General features: G+C 33.4%; 1 protein-coding gene and 1 long non-coding RNA gene across 5 annotated transcripts in view; one reads left to right on the top strand and one right to left on the bottom strand.

Moving 5' to 3' along the window:
- The window catches only part of DPP10 (dipeptidyl peptidase like 10), a 1275784-nt gene that overhangs the window by 1114565 nt on the left and 140179 nt on the right, over window positions 1–21040 (top strand). For all 4 annotated transcript variants that reach the window (XM_072788965.1, XM_072788964.1, XM_072788966.1 and 1 more), the window contains 2 exons: window positions 20081–20133; window positions 20234–20315. In XM_072788965.1, the coding sequence (XP_072645066.1) occupies window positions 20081–20133; window positions 20234–20315 (135 nt within the window). The remainder of the gene's footprint in view (window positions 1–20080; window positions 20134–20233; window positions 20316–21040) is intronic.
- LOC140611887 (uncharacterized) overlaps window positions 9156–21040 on the bottom strand; it is a 160596-nt gene continuing 148711 nt past the window's right edge. Inside the window, exons 4-5 of the long non-coding RNA XR_012013199.1 lie at window positions 9873–10027; window positions 9156–9366 (exon numbers count right to left, since the gene is read on the bottom strand). This is a non-coding gene — a long non-coding RNA (uncharacterized lncRNA). The remainder of the gene's footprint in view (window positions 9367–9872; window positions 10028–21040) is intronic.

The following is a 21040-nucleotide window of genomic DNA, read 5'->3' as shown; positions in this document are numbered from 1 at the left end:
AGCAGGCTCCATGCAGGGAGCCTGACGCAGGACTCGATCCTGGGTCCCCAGGATCACACCCTGAGCTGAATGCAGTGCTAAACTGCTGAGCCACCTGGGCTGCCCCAGAGATGCCTATTATGTGTATCTCCCCTGGTCACATGTATGCTCTGCTGTTCCAGCAAACTTGAATTACAAAACAGATTCAAAGATGTAATTGTTAAAAAATGTCAAGATGGTAAAAAAAAGCCACATATCCATGAAGCCATTTCAGCCAGTAAAAGCATGCTCTATCTTCAGAATAGTAGTTATGTAAAAGGGAATTGAAGAAAGACTTCTATTCAGGATTTTGTCCCCTACTAAAATGTATCTTCGAAATATGAGAAATTTCAAGAAGTTGGGGAATTGTTAAAAGAATACCTGGTAAATTTAATGAATGAATTATAGCATCATTTTATTGGTGGCTGCAAAGCGTCTAACATAGATTGGAATTTAAATTGTATTGGTTTTGGGAGGAAACACATGGGCATTAGAATAAGAAAATCTATATTTCTATTTTCCTGCTATGTAAAATCAGGCAAATTATATAATCTCATTTATAAATGGGGATGATTGTGCCCATATCTTGGAATTTTATTTGAACAACTCTGGTAATATAGAGAGGATTCTAATCAGGGCTCCCAGATGAATATGTTATTTGGCACAATAGACATTTTATAGATCATAGTTTTTTTTTAATTTTGGAACTATCCTATGGCACTTGTGGAAAAATCTCATTAATATGTTCCAAATGTCAAAAATAGTTTTGGAAGATAAATCAAAACTCGTGCGATATATATTGGAGCCTTTAAAAGTAGCCACCCAAGGAAAAGCAGAAAGTAAGGAGAAAAATTCCAAGATTTCATGATGAGTTTTCAAAACTATGAGAAAAGAATCAGACAAAAGAGAAAAACATTCCAGACAGAGAATATTGTTCAAGAGAAATCAGAAGTGCATTTTAGAGATCTGTTTGGAGGACTGTCCTGGAGCAAGAGTCCCAGGAGGCCCTCTCTGCTTTCTGAAGCTTCTTTTAATCTTGTTTGTCCCTCAGTCAACACCTTTCACTATGTCATTTAATTCTGTGCTTTTTACATCATTATCTATCCCCAGATATCAGTTTCTCATTTTCACAGCTACATTTCAGATTTCTTAACCATAAAAAACCAACTCTGGTAACCATGCCTGTTTCTTTTTCACCTGCTCAGGGTGAAGCACAGTCAAGGTGAATTGTGTTTGAGATGTTTGTTTTTCACATTTCTGAGACCATATCCATAGTCATTATAAAATAAAGTAATATATCAAATATTTGGATGTAAAATGAGGGGCTTAGGCTAAATAAATTATGAAGTGTTTTCTAAGTTCAAAATTTTAAATGCCAGTGTCTCTGGGATATGAGGATTCTTTTAGTGCTAATAGAGTATCTGGAGCCTAATAATTCCGATTGCTATTTATGTAATCTAAATCACTTAGAAAGCAGTCTACAATCGATTTGAGGTCCAACAGCATAATTGAAATTATCATTTTATCACAGATCCCATTATAATTCTTGTTCTTATTCTCTCCTTTCATTTTTCTCTGATTTTATATCTTTTTTTGTATATTTTTTATTGGAGTTCGATTTGCCAACATACAGTATAGCACCCAGTGCTCATCCTGTCTAGTGCTCCCCCTCAATGCCCGTCATCCAGTCACCCCACCCCTCTGCCCACCTCCCCTTCCACTACCCCTGTTTGTGTCCCAGAGTTAGGAGTCTCTCATGTTCTGTCATCCTCTCTGATATTTTCTCTCTTTATCTTTTTCTAATTTTATTTTCACAGTTGCACTGCATAGATGTGTGTTTTTTGTTCTGCTTTGCTTTGCTGTAATCATGAGAGTCTTTGTATTTGGAATTAGTAGTTTACCCTATAAGAATATCCTTTTTGTACCACGTTTATAGACCAAGTTCTTGACTAATAATTGGTTAACATGAGTTCTGGAACTTTTCTTAAGAAACAGTAAGTTTTGTGTATAATCATATGAAAACCAAGAATAGTAATAATGAGGGGATCCCTGAGTGGCTCAGCAGTTTGGCGCCTGCCTTCGGCCCAGAGTGTGATCCTGGAGTCCCGGGATAGAGTCCCACATTGGGCTCTCTGCATGGAGCCTGCTTCTCCTCTGTGTCTCTGCCTCTCTATCTGCGTCTCTCATAATAAATATATAAAATCTTTAAAAAAAAAAAGAATAGTAATAATGAGAAATAAGTGGGTAATAAGTTAATGATTCATTTGCTATAGATGCTAACATTATTGTTTCACATGCAATGTCATTTTTTCTATTTGGCTGTGTATAGAATAACATAATTTAGTTGGCTTTCCATCATCTTTTGATAAGCCTTTCTATAGTTCCCGTATTTTAGTTTTCTCAACATGGTGATCTCTTGGAGTTAGGATGTAGGTAATGTAACTTAAACCACAAATAATTAACTTCACTTTAGAATTATTTAATATGGAAAAGAAGGCTTTCTGTTTTGCCAGGTTGCTGGTTTGGCTTTCCCTGGCATCACTCGAAACCAATCATGTTCCTAGTACTACAATGGTTTTTGTAGAGAGAGGGAGGTGGGAGTTTTCTATAGAGTTCCATGCACCAGCAGGGTTTCTTTTTTTTTTCACCAGCTAATTCCATGCTGTAGCTTCAACCAATATGTCCAGAAACTTAGTCCCCATCCTTGGTTGTTTTTTTTTTTTTTTATGTTCCCAATTCTTCTTTGAGATCCCCAATAGCTTTCTAATAACCCCCTTTTAAGTTTAAGTAGGTAAGATCCAATTCTGTTACTTGTAATCAAGAATTCTGATAGAGCTTTCCCTAAGCCTTTGTCCAAATAATGGAGATCTAAACATGAGTAAACATAGCATGATACATGGAACACATCTAAGTAATATGTCAGGGCCACAGCACCTTTGTGTTAAATAGTGGTACTCCTGCTCCAGATAGACAAATTATGAAAAGCTGTTTCTTGGAGCATTTGCATCCATGGGCACACTGCTTGACAAGAGTTCAGCAGGCTGTGTGACAAAAAGGTGCTTTCCTGGATAGTGGGACGGGGTGACTAGGTGATGGGCATTAAGGAGGGCACTTGGTGTAATGAGCATTGGGTGTTACATGCAACCAATGAATCTAAATTTATCACTGAATTCTACCCCACAACTACTAATACTTGACATGTTAACTAACTTTAATTTAAATTAAAAAAAAATAGGACAAGCTGCTTTCTCTTCTAGTCAGACATAGCTCTGCAGGAGGATAGACAATGTATAGATTGGCTTTCAGTGTCCTGGCTCCTCTGCTGGGTTGTTTTGTGTACAGAATAAGCTGTGCAACCTTAGGAAATAGCCCTGATATATTATACATATATAGCACATGTATGTATGCATTTATGTACATGCATGCGCTGCACCAGTGATGAATTAAAATAAATTATTTTAAGTTGACTTTGATAAGTCATTAAGTTTTACTGATAGTCAAATTACTATCTACTGCTTATAGTCTAAACATGTCAAGACACTTTGGAAATAATCTGAATTTACTAATTATTTTATCGTGAAAACATGTTTTTCTTTTAAAACCGTTTAATCCAACATATGTAATAAATGAAGTACAAAAAATATACTGGGAAATTGCAAAGTGCAAAAATCAAAAGTGATATAAAATGTCAATTACTGATTATAAATTTTTGGTTCGTCTGCAGGGAAGGCTGTGATCTCCGTTTAATCTCAATAAGATCTGGATTATAGTCCTGAGCCTTATTTTTCCCACCATTAGCTGTTATCTCTTTAGTAAAAATAACAAATATTAGTACTTAATCTACATCTTTTGATTATGTTAATCTTCTTACTACCACACTGAAAAAAAAATGAAAATAAGATCAGGGCTAGTAGAGTTTTCTCTGCTGGAAAAGGGAATGCTTAATTGCATGAAAAGCCTCAAAGCCTGTAGATAGGATGTGAGAAAAGAGAAATGGTTGGTGTCCTTACTGCTGACCCAACTGCCTCCTGTGCTAATCTTCTTACCTGTTATTTCTGCCTTATCCTCAAAAAGTTGATGATGCAGGACTGTGAAGGCCAAAGCAGTGCTGATACTTGCAGAGCCATGTCGTAGAGCCACCAACTGCCTGTTCCTTTTATCCTAATCCTAGAAATGCTTCAGTGCAATGGCTAAGTCTGTGTTGTCCATTACAAAGCCACTAATCACCATACGGCCATTTAAATCTAAATTAATACTAAGTAAAATTATACGTTCAGCTATTCAGTTGCACTTTCTGTATTTCAGATAGTTCATTGCCACCTCTGGCCTGTGGCCAGAGCAGATTTGAACATTTCCTGCCCTGCAGAAAGTCCAGTTGACCATGCTTGCCTAAGCCCTTACTTAGAAATTCATTTTCATTTTTAACTTACGATTCCCTAGAATGTTGCTTTAAATACTCCAGTGATATAGTTAAATCCCATTCCCATATTGATTGTATCCTTCCCGTTTTGTACTTGATGGCAGGTAATTAATTAATAGTGTCTTGTAGAATGAAGAGCAGCAAGGCAGCATGTTAGCCTTTAACCTTTTTGAGAAAGACATACTTCCTTTTATCACAACTTGTTTGCTAAAGTAGATGAATTACTGCATTTCTTCAAATCTGTCATATCATCAATTAAAAGATGCACCATTATTTTGTGTTCTAGCACCTCTAACATTCTTGTGTTTCAGCGTCCTCTCAATTTGAGATCTTAGAATGTGAAAAAAGTGCACAACTCAGATTTTTTGAAATATAATGAAAAGTAAAATCTTCATTTACAAAACCATATCTCGAGATGTAGAGTAAGACAGTTTAAATATAGAAAATTATTCTTAGTAGAATCTTAAAGGATTGAGAGTTTTCTTAAAATATCTCCTTATTCCTTTCTTCATCTATATCTTGCTTGATCTCAGACAGCAAACAGCTCATCTTTGTTTTTTGTGGGACTTTTGTCTTATTAAGATATAATTTAGATGCAGGAAAATCTGGCCTTTTTAGTGTACAAGTCTGCAAGTTTTAATAACTGCATATAGTCATGGAACCACCACTACAGTTAAGATACAGAATAATGCCATCACATAAGAAAATTACCCCATGCTACTTGGCTCACACCCTTCTCTTTAATCTCAGCTCATGGAAACTATGGTCTTTTTTTTTTTTTTTTTTCCTCTACAGTTTTGTGTTTGCTTTATCTTATTCTGTGATAAATAGAAATAATATAGCCTTTTAAATCTGGTTTCTCTTACTTGGCATGGTGTGTTTGAGGTCCACACATTGTTGTTTCTTTATATTTCTAAATTATATTTGATTGAACTGATATACCACAATTTATTCATCTATTTTTCCAGTTGAGGAACATTTGGGTACTTTCAAGGTGTTCGTGACTATCCCAAAAGCTAGTATAAACCATTGGACACAGGTTTTTATATGAACATAGATTTATGTTTCACTTTGAGAAATACTTTAGAATGGGGATTGTTGAATATTATGGTAAATATATAACTTTATAAAGAAGTGTGAAATTATTTTCTAAAGTACCATTTGGTACCAAAAATGTTTAAAACTTCCACTTTCAGTATAATTACTACTTTGTATTGTCAGTATTATTATATTGCCATTTAGTAAGTAGTGGTATTTGAATTTTCCTAATGACTAATCATCTTGAAATTTTTTTCACATGCTTAATTTCTATCCATATATCTTCTTTGGATAAATGTTTATTCAAATCTTTCCCCATTTGTTTTGATTGGGAGAGTTGGTTTTATTATCTATGAGTTCTTTATTTTTTTGGATACAGATCCTTTATCATAGAAGATTTCAAATACTTTCTCCCAGTCTGTAGTTAACCATTTCATTTTGATATAAATGATTTTTAATATAAATTATTTTTTTTGAAAATCAGATATTCTTAATTTGGATGAAATCCAGTTTAGTTTAGTTTAGTTTTGTTTTCATTTATGCATGGTGCTTTGGCTTTCTAGCTAAGGAATTTTGCCTAACCTAAAGTCACAAAGATTTTCCTTTAGGAACTTATAGGTTATACACTGAGGTCTAGAATTCACCCTTAGTTAATGTTAACATATGATGCAAAATATAAAATTTTATTGTTTTGTATGTAAATCTCAAATTATTTTAGCACCATTTGCTGAAAAGTCTAATTTTTCTTTTTTCATTAAACCATTGACTTGCCATTGAATCTTTATTTGAAAATCACTATGTATATATGTTTCTAGACATTATCTTATTCTGTGATATGTATCTATAATTTCTGTAATATATTGTTTTGAACACTGTACCTTTATAAGGAATCTTGAAAAAACATTGTGTGAATTGTCCAACTTTGCTCTGAAAAATTATTTTGGCTTTTCTAAGTTTTGTTTTGGTTTGGTTTGCTTTTTTGCAACTCATATATATTTTAAAATTAGTTTGTCAATGTGTATTTTTTTTTAATTTGCTAGAATTTTATTTGGAGTTATGTTAGATCTATAGATTAGTTTTGGGGGACTTGACATCTTAAGTACATAGAATGTTCCAACCCATGAATACTGTGTATGACATTATACTTACATTGTCTCATCCATGTTTAAAGTATATACATTCTGTATATTTATATATTTATATTTATATATAGATAATATTGAGATATTATATTTTAGATTTATATTTAAATTCTGTGTACTTTTTTAGATTTTTTCATAATTTTGACAGTATTATCAATGGTACTGCAATTTCAAATTTAGTTCCCAATTATTTATCGTTACTTTTTGATTCATTTTTCTACATTGACATGTTAAACTTTAACATTGTTAATTTCTTATCATTGTTTTATCAGTTCTGAAACTTATTGTAATTTCTTTGTATTTTCTACAGAAGCAATTATGTCTGTTGAGAATGGACACTGTTTCATTTTTTTCCTTTCCATTAAGCATATATGTTATTTTATTGTCTTGCCCTGGCTAGGAATTCCAGTATAATGTTCAACAAGAATGGTGAGAATGGATTCTTTGCCTCATTTCCAAGAGGATGAGCACTTAATCTTTCACCATAAAGAATGACGTTAGCTGTATGCTTTTGATAATGCTATTTATCACATTGAGAATTTTGCTGCTAATTATGGTTGTTCAGAAGTTTTAATCATGAATGAGTATTGAATGTCAAGCGATTTTTCTGCAGAGTTAATATATAATATGATTTAGGGGAGACTGTTGATAATATGAAAAATATTAAAGCAATTTTGCATCTAGAATAAATCCTATTTATAACTCATTAGATATTCTCCTTTTATAGGATATTATTAGAATTTTGGGGAGGCTTTTTGTGCCTATATTCATGAAGTGTATTGAACAGTTGTATCTATTTTAATGCCTTCATCTGGTTTTGGTATTAAATAATGCTGGCCTTATAAAATGAATTAGGAAGTATTCTGTTCTGTCCTGTATTCTGATAATGTGTGTGCATTCATCCTTCATTAAATGCTTAATAGAGTTCACAAACGAAGCAATCTGGACCTGCAGTTTTCTTTGTTTCAAATTTTTGTTAGCTATTAATTTAATGTCTTTAATACATATAGTATTGTTTAGGTAGCCTATTTTATTTTGAGAAGGTTTTATAGTTTTGTGTCTCTCAAGAAATTTGTTCATGCCATTTAAGTTATCAAGTTTCTAGATGCAGAACTGTACTAACTACTGCCAATAAGGTAATTAATACCTTGTAATGGTTTGGTGATACTTTTTATTTCAGTGTTTCTAGTTTTGTTTTCCCTTTTTTTTTTCTTTTGTCAGTCCTGTTATAAGATTATCAATCTAATTGATTTTTTAATAGAACATGCTTTTGCTTTCAGTGATTTTATTATTTGTTTTATTTGTATTATTCATTTGTATTATTCATTGGTTTTAGTTTCTTATCCTTGGGTATGCTGGTATTTAGTAGAGTGGTATTACAAACAAATGCAGCTCTGTCATTGAGTTGGCTATCTCTTATTCAGCCTCAGGAGAAGTTAATTTAATTGCTTTCTTCCTAACAAATACATGTCAATGAGTTAATATCGTGGAGAACATGTCTAATTACGAATAATACAGGCTAAGGAGAAATTTTGTAAGGAATGTTTTTATCTTTTTATTCCATTCCAGGTATCATAATCTGGAATGCAATTGTTAATTGGGAGTTTAAGAAGTCTAGATATTTCTAAGAATGGCTGGATAATTAACTTATCTCAGAATTGTATAATAAAAACCCAGTGTAGTTCAGGATGACTAAATTAATTGACATTGTATAATAAAAACTCTAAATAATCATAATTATTTCAAGCATGATATTCCTAATAAAACAGAAACAACAATAATAGCATCTAATGTTTATTAAACCCTGAAGATATACCAAGCACCTCACAAACACTATCTCAATTTACATATCCAATAAGCTTATGAGGTAGGTCCCCTTATCATCTGTGTTGTCCACATGTGGAACTTAACCTTCCCCTATCCAGAATGTAATCATTGGAGTTGAAATGTAGTAGGTTGCTGACACTAACTCCCGATAGCACATCAAGTGCCTTAACCAAGTCACTGAGACAACTGTATCTTTTGTCCAGTCTTTGTCATCAACTTGTTCAGTGTCTTCTACTGAACATGAGAATATGATTTATTTTTTTCATTTCTGTGTCTCATACATCAATTTTTAAATAATTTTTCTTTGATCTTCTGATCCTTGGTATAAATCATATATACCAACTCCCCTTTGCAAATAGTTACATATTTGTGGCATTAGGCTTATTAAGGAAGAAAAAGTCTACTCTCAAACCTCGGGCCCTGGTTCCTGATCTACCTCATGATTTCTGGTCAGTCTCTTTGCCATTTTCATATTCAGTTGGTTTGGTTGAGCTTTAGGGGTGAAGATTTGGCTTCTTCTGGAAGACACTTCTGTTTTGGGTAATAACCAATGGACCACATGCCCAGCCAGTTGAATATACATGAAGTATGTGAGATTGAAAATCAGTTTGTTATGTATTTGAGGTTCATGCCATCAGGTACCTTACAAGTACAGACATCAGAGCAATTTTTTTTAAGATTTTATTTATTTATTCATGAGAATACACAGAGAGGAGAGAGAGAGAGAGAGCGAGAGGCAGAGACACCCGGTCTCCAGGATCACGCTCTGGGGTGTAGGCAGTGCTAAACTGCTGAGCCACCAGGGCTGCCCCATCAGAGGAATTTTAGTTACTTTTGCTATGGGAGAAAACAATTTTCTTCAGATATTAATATCACCATTAGAGTAATTCTTCTGTAAAGTTCTGTCTTGAGTTCTGTTTCCTTTTGGAAAAAAAATATACATATATGTATTAGTATCAACTTAGTATTCAGGTAATTGTATATGCTACTTTTTCATAAGTAGCATATAAAAGACAGCATGAATCTTTATTAGTGTCTGCTTGTATTTTTATCAAAAGGTCAGTTATTCTGAAATACTTCCAATGTACAACCCTTTTCCTTTATAGGACTCCCTCTTTATTAACTCCTCCAGTAACTGAAGAGTTACTTCTAAACTGAGCAGTTTTCTTCTAAAAGAAAAGCATTGATCATCTCTAAGAAACTAAGACAAGCAAAGTTATGTCACTTTTCCAAGTCTGCACAGTAAAGGTTGAGTCAGACACACAATCCACACAAACCTTTAATAACACCCCACAAACAATCTGCATTATGGTATTACCATGCAGATTAATGTGATGATGACAGATGTTAAATAAAAACATGAGCAAGTAAATGGTGTTCATCACCAATCAAAATACTGGTGTTTTAAGAAATGATTTGAGGGACACCTGGGTGGCTTAGTGTTGAGCATCTATCTGCCTTTGGCTCAGGTCATGATCCCAGGGTCCTGGATTGAATTGAGTCCTGCATCGGGCTTCCCGTGGGGAGTCTGCTTCTCCTTCTGCCTATGTCTCTGCCTCTTTGTGTCCTCAATAAACAAAATCTAAAAAAAAAAGAAAAAAGAAAAAGAGAAAAGAAATGACTTGAGTTTTCTTTTAAAGGTTATGAACAACAAAATTTCCATTCATAATATTGAATCCTCTTCTCAGTTTAACTAGAATTTAATCTAAAGATTGAGACCTGGATTTGAATAATCAAGATTTAGAGTATATATATGTTATTAAAATGATAAAAATGACCTAATCCTCTCAGATGTGAAAATGTATTTTAAAGTCATATTATAGTGATTCTAGTCAGGTAAAGGCAAAGAAATAGTAAGATGAAAATCATCCAGAAAAAGATCAAGCATAAATGGGATGTGGTAATAACTTTATAATTAAGGAAAAATGCCAAATGATTATATAGGGCAACTCCCTGCTTATTTGGGGAATAAAACAATTTGATATATATTTCACATCTTAAAGAAAAAAATAATTTTAGGTAAACTGAGGAGAATATGAATCTCATTTTTTCATATTTTATAAATCTTATTAATACATTTTATGACCTTGTCAAAGATTTTAAATATTTAATGAACTATGATCTCAATAAGATTTGGAGAATAAATATGCTTTTTTAAATTAAAAAAATCAATGTAAGTATAATTGACACATGGTTACATTAGTTTAAGTATGTTGTACAGATTGATTCAAGTGTGTGAAAGAGTACATGGACTTAAACAATCATATGATTTTCAGTCTTCCCACAGAACACACACACAGTGAAAAGACAAATAGTTGGGTAAAATATTTGTTGCATTCATTAAAACAAAATTATAATTTACAATATAAAAAGAGCTTTTAGAGATCAATAAGAAAAACATGAATAACCTCATAGAAAGTACACTGATAATACAAATGAAGAAACACAAAATATTAAAAGCTATGACAAAATATTCAAGCAAAATCATCATCATATTACAACTCTAAATGATGTTTTGTGTTTGTTTTTGTCTTTCAAAGAATCTAAATCAACACACTGGGTGACATCATTTTATTGTGGTGTTAAACAAACAAATGCACACACATACACACACATACTTGTGTAGCGTACAGCAGTATAAATTGGCTTCATTCTTCCCAGAATTTGACTTAGTAATGAATCAAAATGTAAAATGTGGGTATCTTCTGACCTGCAAGCCCTATTGGGGCTGCTTTTGCTGCATCCCATAGGTTTTGGAATATTTTGTTTCCATTTTTGTTTCTCTTATTTTTTATTTCCTCTTTGATTTCTTTGCTGACCCATTGATTCTTTAATAGCATGTTATTTTACTTCCATGTGTTTGTTTTTTTTCCAGCTTTCTATTTGTAATTGATTTTTAGTTTCATAAATTTTAGTTAGAAAAGATATGTGATATGATTTTAATGTTCTTGAATTTATACTAACTTGTTATATGGCCTAACAGGTGATCCATCATGAAGAATGTTCCATGTGCATTTCAAAAGAATATACATTCAGTAGTTGGGTTAAATATTATATGTATGTCTAATTAAATAAACCTAGTCTACTCTGTCTTTTAAGGCCAATGTTTCCATATTGGCTTTTGGTCTAGGTGATCTATCTATTGACATAAGTGGGATGTTAGAGTCCCTTACAATCATTGTGTTATCGCCGATTTCTTTCTTTATGTCTGTTAATATTTGCTTTACATATTAGGTGCTTCTATGTTGGGTGCATAAATATTTATAAATTTTATGTTCTCTTCCTAGAGGACATTATCATTATGTTATATCCTTCTTTGTCTTTGTAACAGTCTATTTTAAAGTCTATTTTGTTTAGTATGAGTATTACTAGTCCAACTCTTTCTTTTTGTTTTCATAGAATATCTTCTCATCTCTTCACTTTCAGTCTCTGTATTCCTTTTGGTTTAAAATATGTCTTGAAGACAGTATATAACTGAGCCTTGTTTTTTGTTTGTTTGACATATAGTTAACATACTGTGTTATATTAGTTTCAGGTGTACAATATAATGATTCAACAATTCTGTTTATTAATCATTGCACATCATGTTAAGTGTAGTCTTAATCCTCTTTATCTATTTCACCCATGTCCTCTCTGGCAATCACTAATTTGTTCTCTATATATGAGTGTTTTTTGTCTCATTCTCTCTCTCTTTTCTTGTTTGATTTCTTATTTCCACCTATGAATGAAATCATATGGGTTTATCTTTCTTTGTCTGACCTATTTCACTTAGTATTATACCTTCTAGGTCTATTTATGTTGTTTCCAGTGGCAAGATCTCATTCTTTTTTTGACAGAGTAATGTTCCATTATGTAGACATACTACATATTCTTTATCTGTTTATCTATGGATGGACACTTAGGTTGCTTCTATATCTTGGCTATTGTAAATAATGCAGAAATAAACATAAGGGTGCACATATCTTTTCAAATTAGTATTTTTGTTTTCTTTGGGTAAATACCCAGAAGTGGAATTACTGGATCATATGGTAATTCTACTTTTAATTTTTTGAGAAACCTCTAAACTATTTGCTAAAATGGCTGTTCTTGTTTTGTTGTTGTTTTCATTAGTTTTTTTTTTTAATTCAGCCATCCTATGTCTTTTGATTTAGCCCATTTATATTTAAAGTAATTATTGGAAAATATGTACTTATAGCTATTTTGTTAGTTTCTGGTTGTTTTATAGTTCTCTGTTCCTTTCTTCTCTTGGACTTACATTATGATTTGATGGCCTTTTTTCTTCCATTTTTCTCCCACTTTGGCGAGCAATGTTATGACCATTATTTTAAAGTCTTTATCAGGTAAATGACTAGCCTCTGTTTCATTAGCTTTTGTTTTATTTTGTTTTGTTTTCTTTCCCTGAGGTTTTATCTTATTCTTTTGTTTGCTTTTCTATGTTAAATAAACAAATAAACATATTATGAATGAGTTAGAATAGCTACCTTTCCTGGGCTTGAAGGAGCAGCCTTGTGTCAGAGTATCCTTTTTTTTTTTAATGAACTGTGTATACCTGAAGGCTTTGCTGAGGCAACTGGGACTGAATCAGACACCACTTGGGGGTGATGCCAAGATATGCAGCAGTGGGCTGCCTTGATTGGATTGCTGGAGCTGGAGCTGGTGTGGGCCAGGAATGCCAGGTGCCCTGGGTAGCCCTGGAAGGCCAGTTAGAATGCCTGGACCCTACTCCCATCTGTGCTATCAGGGTGGAAAAAGAACATAAAATGTGGTGCTCATCAGCACCTCTGACCCTAGAGAAGATTCCAGCATGTCAGATCATCTAAGGTTAGTAAGTGGATTTTTTTTTCCAAGTAGTCTCTAGTTGCCCTTTAGTTTTTGTTTTTGTTTCTGTTTTGTTGTTGTTTGTTTGCTTGTTTGTTTTTTGCTGTGCCCCAGGCAGGGGAGAGTCTGTTCACAGGCCCTTCAGTGATATTTCTCCCTACTGCAGATGTGGGGTTCCTGTCATTATTGTATCTCTGTCTCTTCTACCATTCTCTGTGTGGTCTTTCTAGTGTTGTATAGAAGTTATCAAATCAGCCCTCAGTTCTTTTGGAGAAATTTCTCTACATATAGGTGTATATTTGGTGTGTCTATGGGAGGAGGTGAATTAAGGGTCTTCTTATGCTATGTTGGACCTTCTGTTAGTAAGACTTTTATTCAAAAAAGTGACATGTTGCCAATTGAAATACATTTTGGTTTTTCTGGCTCTCTTCTCTTGGTATAATCTCATGTAATAACTGAATAATCTCCATATGGTTTTTCCTCTAATTTTTATAGCAAAACTTTTGGATATATCCTGCCTTCTGCATTTTTCTGATGAGCAGATTAACTATTTCAAATAAGTTGCTCAAGAAAACACAAATTAAGGTTTGATACTATTGAAATAAGGAACATTTTCACCAAAGTTGCTGGGGAATGAATGAATTGACCGCTTTTCTAAGTTATATACCTGGCTCACCTGCAAAATAGCTGTAGATGGAAACACTGATTTTTATTCTTGCCTTTCTAATTCTAGCACTGAGTAGAAACAAGGTTGCATTTGTCCCTCACTCTGTCCCCTTGCAATATATTTATTTTTGCATTGATAGGCTAGAGAGAAAACTAGTTTATATGGGGTTAGATGGTGTATAAATTTATTTCATTACACATTGAAAATCTACTGTACCACTATTAGTAATTGACCTTTAAATGCTATTCAGGTTATCAAACTAGGTATTTTCAGTGATGGTACATTGGAAATAGTTTAAAGCCAATTGGTGTGAAAATATCTCATTTGCATTAATTAATATGGAAAGGTCTAGTACATGAAAATATTTTATTTCAAAGAGTAGCATTGTCAATGAGGTTGGTACTTTAATCAGAGGTATATTATGGGAAAATTCCATGTCAAATAATTGAGAAACTTGGGTTATGGAGCATCATTGAAATAAAATTCTGCATTACAGATATCTCATGGACTGAACTGTAAGAATAACCTGAAGGGAGTTTGCTTATGATGATCAGTTACTTTATCTAACACAGAATATATGAGAGAATGATTTATTCTGTTCACTCAAAGATCCCTTATTATATAATAAAGTATATTCTTCTTGTGCTGACTGTTGATAATATTTAGCCCAGTTAGATTATATTCTGGACACAGCAGTACTATCTAAAATTGAGAAATGATGCCCAGGTAGTTTTTGGTGTGCTTTTTAAACTTGAATCATCAGCCATTCATTTTTGTAAATAAAATAAATGTAGTAAATGGAAACACGTTTTACCTAATATAATCTCCCATTAGGTTTCTACTTACATAGTATGCTGAAAGTATCATATTTCAATTCAGAGTAACTGTACTATTCAATTCAGATGAGTACATGATAAATGCTAAAATATCCCAAATAATACCATATTTTTCCAAATTGGAACCCAACTAGACCCAATTAAGGCAAGGAAAAATATAAATATTATTTTACTATGTATCTTATGTGGTGATGGCATCATGATGCCTAGAAGCTAACAGAATGACCAAATTGGTTTTGTGGCAGGTAGTCTTTATTTTTTATTACCAAGTTTATTTTATTTTTTATATAGGTTTTGGCATAAAGGGAGCTGAATTTGAGCAACACCTAAATTGTATCCTTTTCACCAACATTTATATTTCATTTCACCATCTTGAATATTTTACTACGTCCACCACTTACCATACTGGTGATACAATTAAATAATCCTACATAATACTTTTTTGTGGTAACACATTAAAACAGTCCTTACATGTTTGGAATATGTAAGATTTAGACTCTACTCTTGGTTTTACTAACTATATCCTGGATGAAAAACACCTAAAAGTTTATGATGAACTTTAGGTGAGAAAACAAATGAAAGTAGATTAAAATACCGATCAATAAATATTAATATATCTTTAATTCCCGAACCAGATTTCTTTTCCCTTTCAACTAATACTTATTTAGTGTTCACAAAGTTTTTCTCATACACTGCTTTAGAAGTATTTTTGTAGAGCTGCAGCTTATAATTTTATTATTGTATTTATTACATTAAAGTATCCTAATGGTCTAGTTCTTCACTGTGTAATAAAGATAAAAAGTTTCCAGCAACAGAGTCACTACTTACTCATTTTAATATATGTGCTGCCGAAGCGAGCACAACTTACTCATTTTAAAAGGTATTTCATTATCATAGAACAAACTTGGCATCATCATACCACTTACTTCCAGGAGAAACAAATGCCCTTTTGCCTATATTGTCTTTTCTCTCACTGGCATTCTTTCATAAATGCTATTTACTCAGAGACTTGCTTCCTCATATTTTAGTTTTCCTGTTTGAGTCAATGGCAAATCCATGATCCCATTTTAAATATCCTCCAGGACATGAAAATGCATGCTATTTATACCAATTCGGCAGTTTAACTGCAGTGTAGGAAAAGCTTTGGCACCCTGAGATATAAACCTCTGATTTAATCATAAATTACTAGTGTCCTGTTCTTTTTTCTTGTAAGTGTAACTCTCCTTGACATGAATCTCCATAGATGTATTAGGTAATAACTGATATTCCAAGAAAAAAAAAATGTGAAAAACAGCTAGAGGAGAAGGGGATTTACATTTTTAATCTGATCTATTAGATCATCTTTCCAAAATGAAATCTCTCTTCACTGCGGTAATCACAATTAATTCATGCCTACTCCTGTCAATAAATCTTTGGATGATGGCTTAATAGGTCTTTCAGAAATGAATCTTTTGCAGAGCTGGAGCCGTGCTTCCCATCCCAGCTCCCTGAAAGAGAGTGTGCAGGGAGATTAAGTCACAATAATCAGACAGACGTGAGCTCAAATTATTGTTGTGTCTCCTACTTAAACTTTCAGTGCTTCCAGAGTCTATTATGTGAATTGTGAATGAGACTATCTATTTCTTAAGGTACATTTAAATGTTAAATAACATATTTAAAGCATTCAGATGTCCAGTATATAGTATATGCTCGATTCAAAAACTTTTACTGAAAAAAAAAAAAAAAAAACAACTTTTATTGTTATAGTCACAATCTTAAAACCAAAAAGAACAGTTGCATCTTGGAAAGCCTATAGATTTATAATCTGCAAGTCCTAATTTAACTATGACCTGCAGCAGAGTGCTCTAAACTAATGTAATGTTTCTTAATCCTGTCACCCTGGCTGAATCAAGAGCTCCTTGGGGACCAGAATTACATTTATTTTGGCTTTTGCATTTGGCAAGGTACTTAACTCATGAGCTTGCACATAATTAGTATTCAATAAATATTTATAAACTGACAGATAAAATATAGTAATAAATTAAAATTATCAATTGATATTCTTTTATATTTTATCCTATTTTTAAATAATCTTTATTATCAAAATCTTTTTTTTTTTTAATAGTACTTAGTACAGGACCTGTGTCAAAGAAGTTACTTAACAGATATTTGATAAATGAATGGAAGTAGCTAGTTTTCATTTATAGAACATGAATGCCACCATTCTGGAGAATTGTATTCTTCTTCTATCCAAGTTCTGGTAGGCCCTAAATATGTCTGCTTTTTCCTTTCCTCCAGTAACATATCATGCTACATCTACATTACCAGTACAATTCATCTTCATTATTTGTGGATTCCAGATTTCCAAATTTACCTGTTTTCTAAAATTTATTTGTAACCTCAAAATCAATACTCGCTATGCTTTCTTAGGTTTTCCTAGACAGTGCAGAGCTGCAGAACATTTGAGTTGCCTGATACACACTATTCCAGCTGAGATCAAACAAGATGACACTCTGCCTCCTTGCTTCAGCTGTCATACTGTAAACTAAGCGTCCTTTTCACAGTCTTTTAAATGCTGTTTTTCACATTTGTGTTTTTTGCTAATGGGTTTGTTGTTGAAAATGACCACCCCCATAAACAGTGCTAGAGTGCTATCTAGTGTGTCACTAGGTACAAGAGGCTGTGATATACTTTACAGGGAAAGCACACGTGTCAGATAAACTTTATTCAGGCATGAGTTATAATGCTGCTGGCCATGAGTTCAGTATTAATGAATGAAAAATATTAAACATTAAAAACAGTGTCTTTAAAAAGAAATATACATGAAATAAAATTATGTACTGATGACTTGATGAAAATGTTGCAACCAGAGACTCACAGGAACCTAACTCTATTTCTTCGAGGAGTCTATGTTCGGTATTTGCTAACTCAGTGTTTACGATGACTTATAGAAAAGAGACTACAGCAAATAATGAGAATCAATTATTCTACTATTAGTAGTAAACACTTAAGTAATCAGCTTCTTCTTGCGGTTCCCAAGGTAATGTAGAAATGATTGCAGGATCTTATGAAGGTTTCTCTATACCCAATACCTTTGCATCATGAGATTTAATCATTGGACAGCTCAAGGCCAGATTCCAGGAGTAAGCTTTGATCAAGTTTTTACATATTATTTCTCAAACTTGCCCCAGTCCCACTACCTTTGCCATAACCATTCACACTCTGTAACAGGCAGTGGAGCATCATTTGCAGAGAAGTGATGAATATGTGATTTCTGACTGTGAAATGTCTTTCTCCCCAAGGATCTCATCAGATGTTCAGTTTGGCTCTCATTATGCAGCAGCCAATCATACAGGAAAAAGAATGTTCCTAACCTTTATGACTCCAATTTTATCCTCTCATCCTGAAATAAGACCTACCTAGCTAATGTAGAAGAGGAATCTAGGATAAAAGGAAATTAGGAAATGATAATAATAATAGACATGCTATCCAAGCAGTGGGGGGCAGGGGAGAGATAGAGAAAGAGAGAAATGCAGATTAACAGTAATTTTAGACAAGTGCAACTTAATACAGATGGTCAGTAAAGCTAAATCCAATTCTCTTGGGAAAATATCCCTTTTGAAATCTCTGCAACACAATGCAAACAAATAAAAGGAAACCTCCACCTCTAAGCCTGTTCAAGATCCCTTCTACTCCATACTGGCTGTATTCTGTTGTGGGTATCAAGTGCTATTGTAATGATGAGAAATTATACAACAAGAAGTATTTGAGATCTGCTGGGAATACACACACACACACACCAAAGATGAGCGGATTTAGAGGAAAGCTCTAAGCTGGTAAGAAAGGGCTAGGTTCTAATTGTCTGCAGATGGCAAAATACTGGCTTTGTAAGACATCTGTAGAGGAGGTGAAACCCTGCAATTTGTTACTGCAACCTGCTCTGGGCTTGCACACAGTCAAGGTTAATTTCTTTTATCATGATCTTCCACCTCAGTGAATGAGCTAAGGGGGAAAATGTTGTATTGGGCTAAGAACTAAGAAGCAAACAGTAGGTTTGTATATCCCTTTGGAGGACATTGTTTGGAGTCCTTTGGATTCATATATTAAGAAGAGCCAGCAACTTCTATAACAAGAATTATAGAAAGAGAAGCAAAATTCAGTTGTTACATCTGGTTTGTCTTGATTGTTTTGGCCTGCTTTGGCTTAAATAGTAATGCACAGGAACTTTCTCTCAAGATGCATGTGAGCCTAGAATTCAGCTAGAGCGAGTTGTTAGGTAAGTAATAGGATGAATAGACACACTCCTTTTACCCATAACGTCATTAGCAAATTTGTCTGCTTGGAAGATGAAATGCTCACTTGGCAGTCTGCTTTGGCAACAGAATTTTCTGAGATGGGAAAAAAAAATGTTTATGAAGGTAGTCACATTTCTTACTTTTTGTCAGCTATGGTAGTAAAGTCAAGGTTTAAAATTTGTAGTCAAATATGGAATTTTATAGAATACAGTGTGAATGTCAAAAAAGACACCAGGAAAAAAATATTTTTGCTTCTACAACTCTATAGAAAAGTCAATCTTAGATTTAATAGTGGTTTTAAAAGGAACAGGAGAATAAAGGTTCATTTTAAAACACAACACTATAAGAAATGGTGTAACAATTGCAATTTCAATGCAGAGAGATGACACTAGTATTTCCTTACCAAATATGTGGCCAATCATGTTTAATTGAAGCTATTATTACAGCAAGAAGAAATAACAATTTGACTTTCAGGAAGTTTTAATTGACAATATTATAATATCTGTGCAGTGTACATCCACTACAGGAATAAAAGCTTTTATAATTGCATGCTGAATAAAGTATCACTAACTTTTCCCCTACGATGTTCTGGAGGGTGGGGGGAAAACAGAACAAGTTCAGGATACATAGGCGGAAGTTGTCTAATGTGACTGAAGTATAGACCAGGTAAAGGGAAATTGGTGGATGGTAAAGCTGGAAAAGGATGTAGCGCCCAAAGTACCAAAATCCTTGAACATTAATGAAGCAGCTTGAACTTTATTTTATAGGCAACGAGGAATCATTTAGTATTTTGAACAAGACAGCAATATAATCACAATTCTACTAAGAATAGAGTGGATTGAATAAGGGATTGAGCTAATGGTCAGAAGAGGCAAGAGGCTCCTGAATAAAGCTCAGAACTGTAATACTTCACATTTTGATTTCTCTCTAAAATCAGTTATCGGATTCCCCACATTTTGTTGAGAACATGTCTGTATCCTAAGATAGAGCTTTTATTCCAAACTGCAGTCCTTAACTCTCTTTTTTTTTTTTATTTTCAGATTTTTCATTATTCCTATACTGCTTCATACGTGATTTACAACATACACACTAGGTAAGTTCTTTTATTTTCTGGTTTTCATGAGCTGTTGTCCAGCTAAACTGTTGGTGTAAATGTCAATTTGTTCATGTAAAAATATTTACCTTTTTTCAAGGGAAGTTTGGGAGTTAAATCCTCCTGAAGTAGAGGACTCCGTCTTGCAGTATGCGGCTTGGGGTGTCCAAGGGCAACAGCTGGTAAGCACAGGTGTTGGTACCTTCCACATAGTGTCAGCCATGGGCCTGTGGACAATGTCTACAAAGCCACTTCCTTGTGCACAGTATCCTGGTATACTTGATGTTTTTTATTTATTCTTCCATCTTTTATCTAGTATTCCAGTTTAAGAATATATCATATAATAACCATAATATCAAATAATATCAATTAATTAGAGAAGAAAAAAAGAGTTTATACAATTGTGATTAAACTGGTAGTTGACAGTGAATCCAAGAAGAGATCCCAGAATACCAAGGTCTAGTTCTGTGGAACTTCCATTACATAATGTTGTCAAAGTTTACTTATTCTTAGAGCATTGTTCAGGGTAAAAATTTAAGATGGTGGTTTACACTTGACAGAGGTCTCGTAGAGGAAGATTTCTTGTCATATTAGATCTTCAAATTATCACAAACTCAAAAGAGAATTACTGACATATAAAGGAGTTTGACCAAAACCATATTCTTGTCTGTGTCTCATGGTCAAAGTATAAAGACTTTAAAGGAGTATTGCTCAGGAAATGGTATTGCTTGGTTATAGAGCATGTGAATGCTCAAGTATAGTACGTCCTGCCAAATTGATTTCTAAATTGCTAGAGTGTTTATACTCTATACAATTTAGTGACAATGTGAGAGTTCCCTTTGTACCATATTCCTGCCAATACCTAGATTTTCCAGACTATCATATTATTTCTTAGAAATGACATTAT

The sequence above is a fragment of the Canis lupus genome, chromosome 20 (assembly GCF_048164855.1).
Source record: "Canis lupus baileyi chromosome 20, mCanLup2.hap1, whole genome shotgun sequence".
NCBI lineage: Eukaryota > Metazoa > Chordata > Mammalia > Carnivora > Canidae > Canis > Canis lupus.
This window is presented reverse-complemented; position numbering and strand designations above follow the sequence as displayed.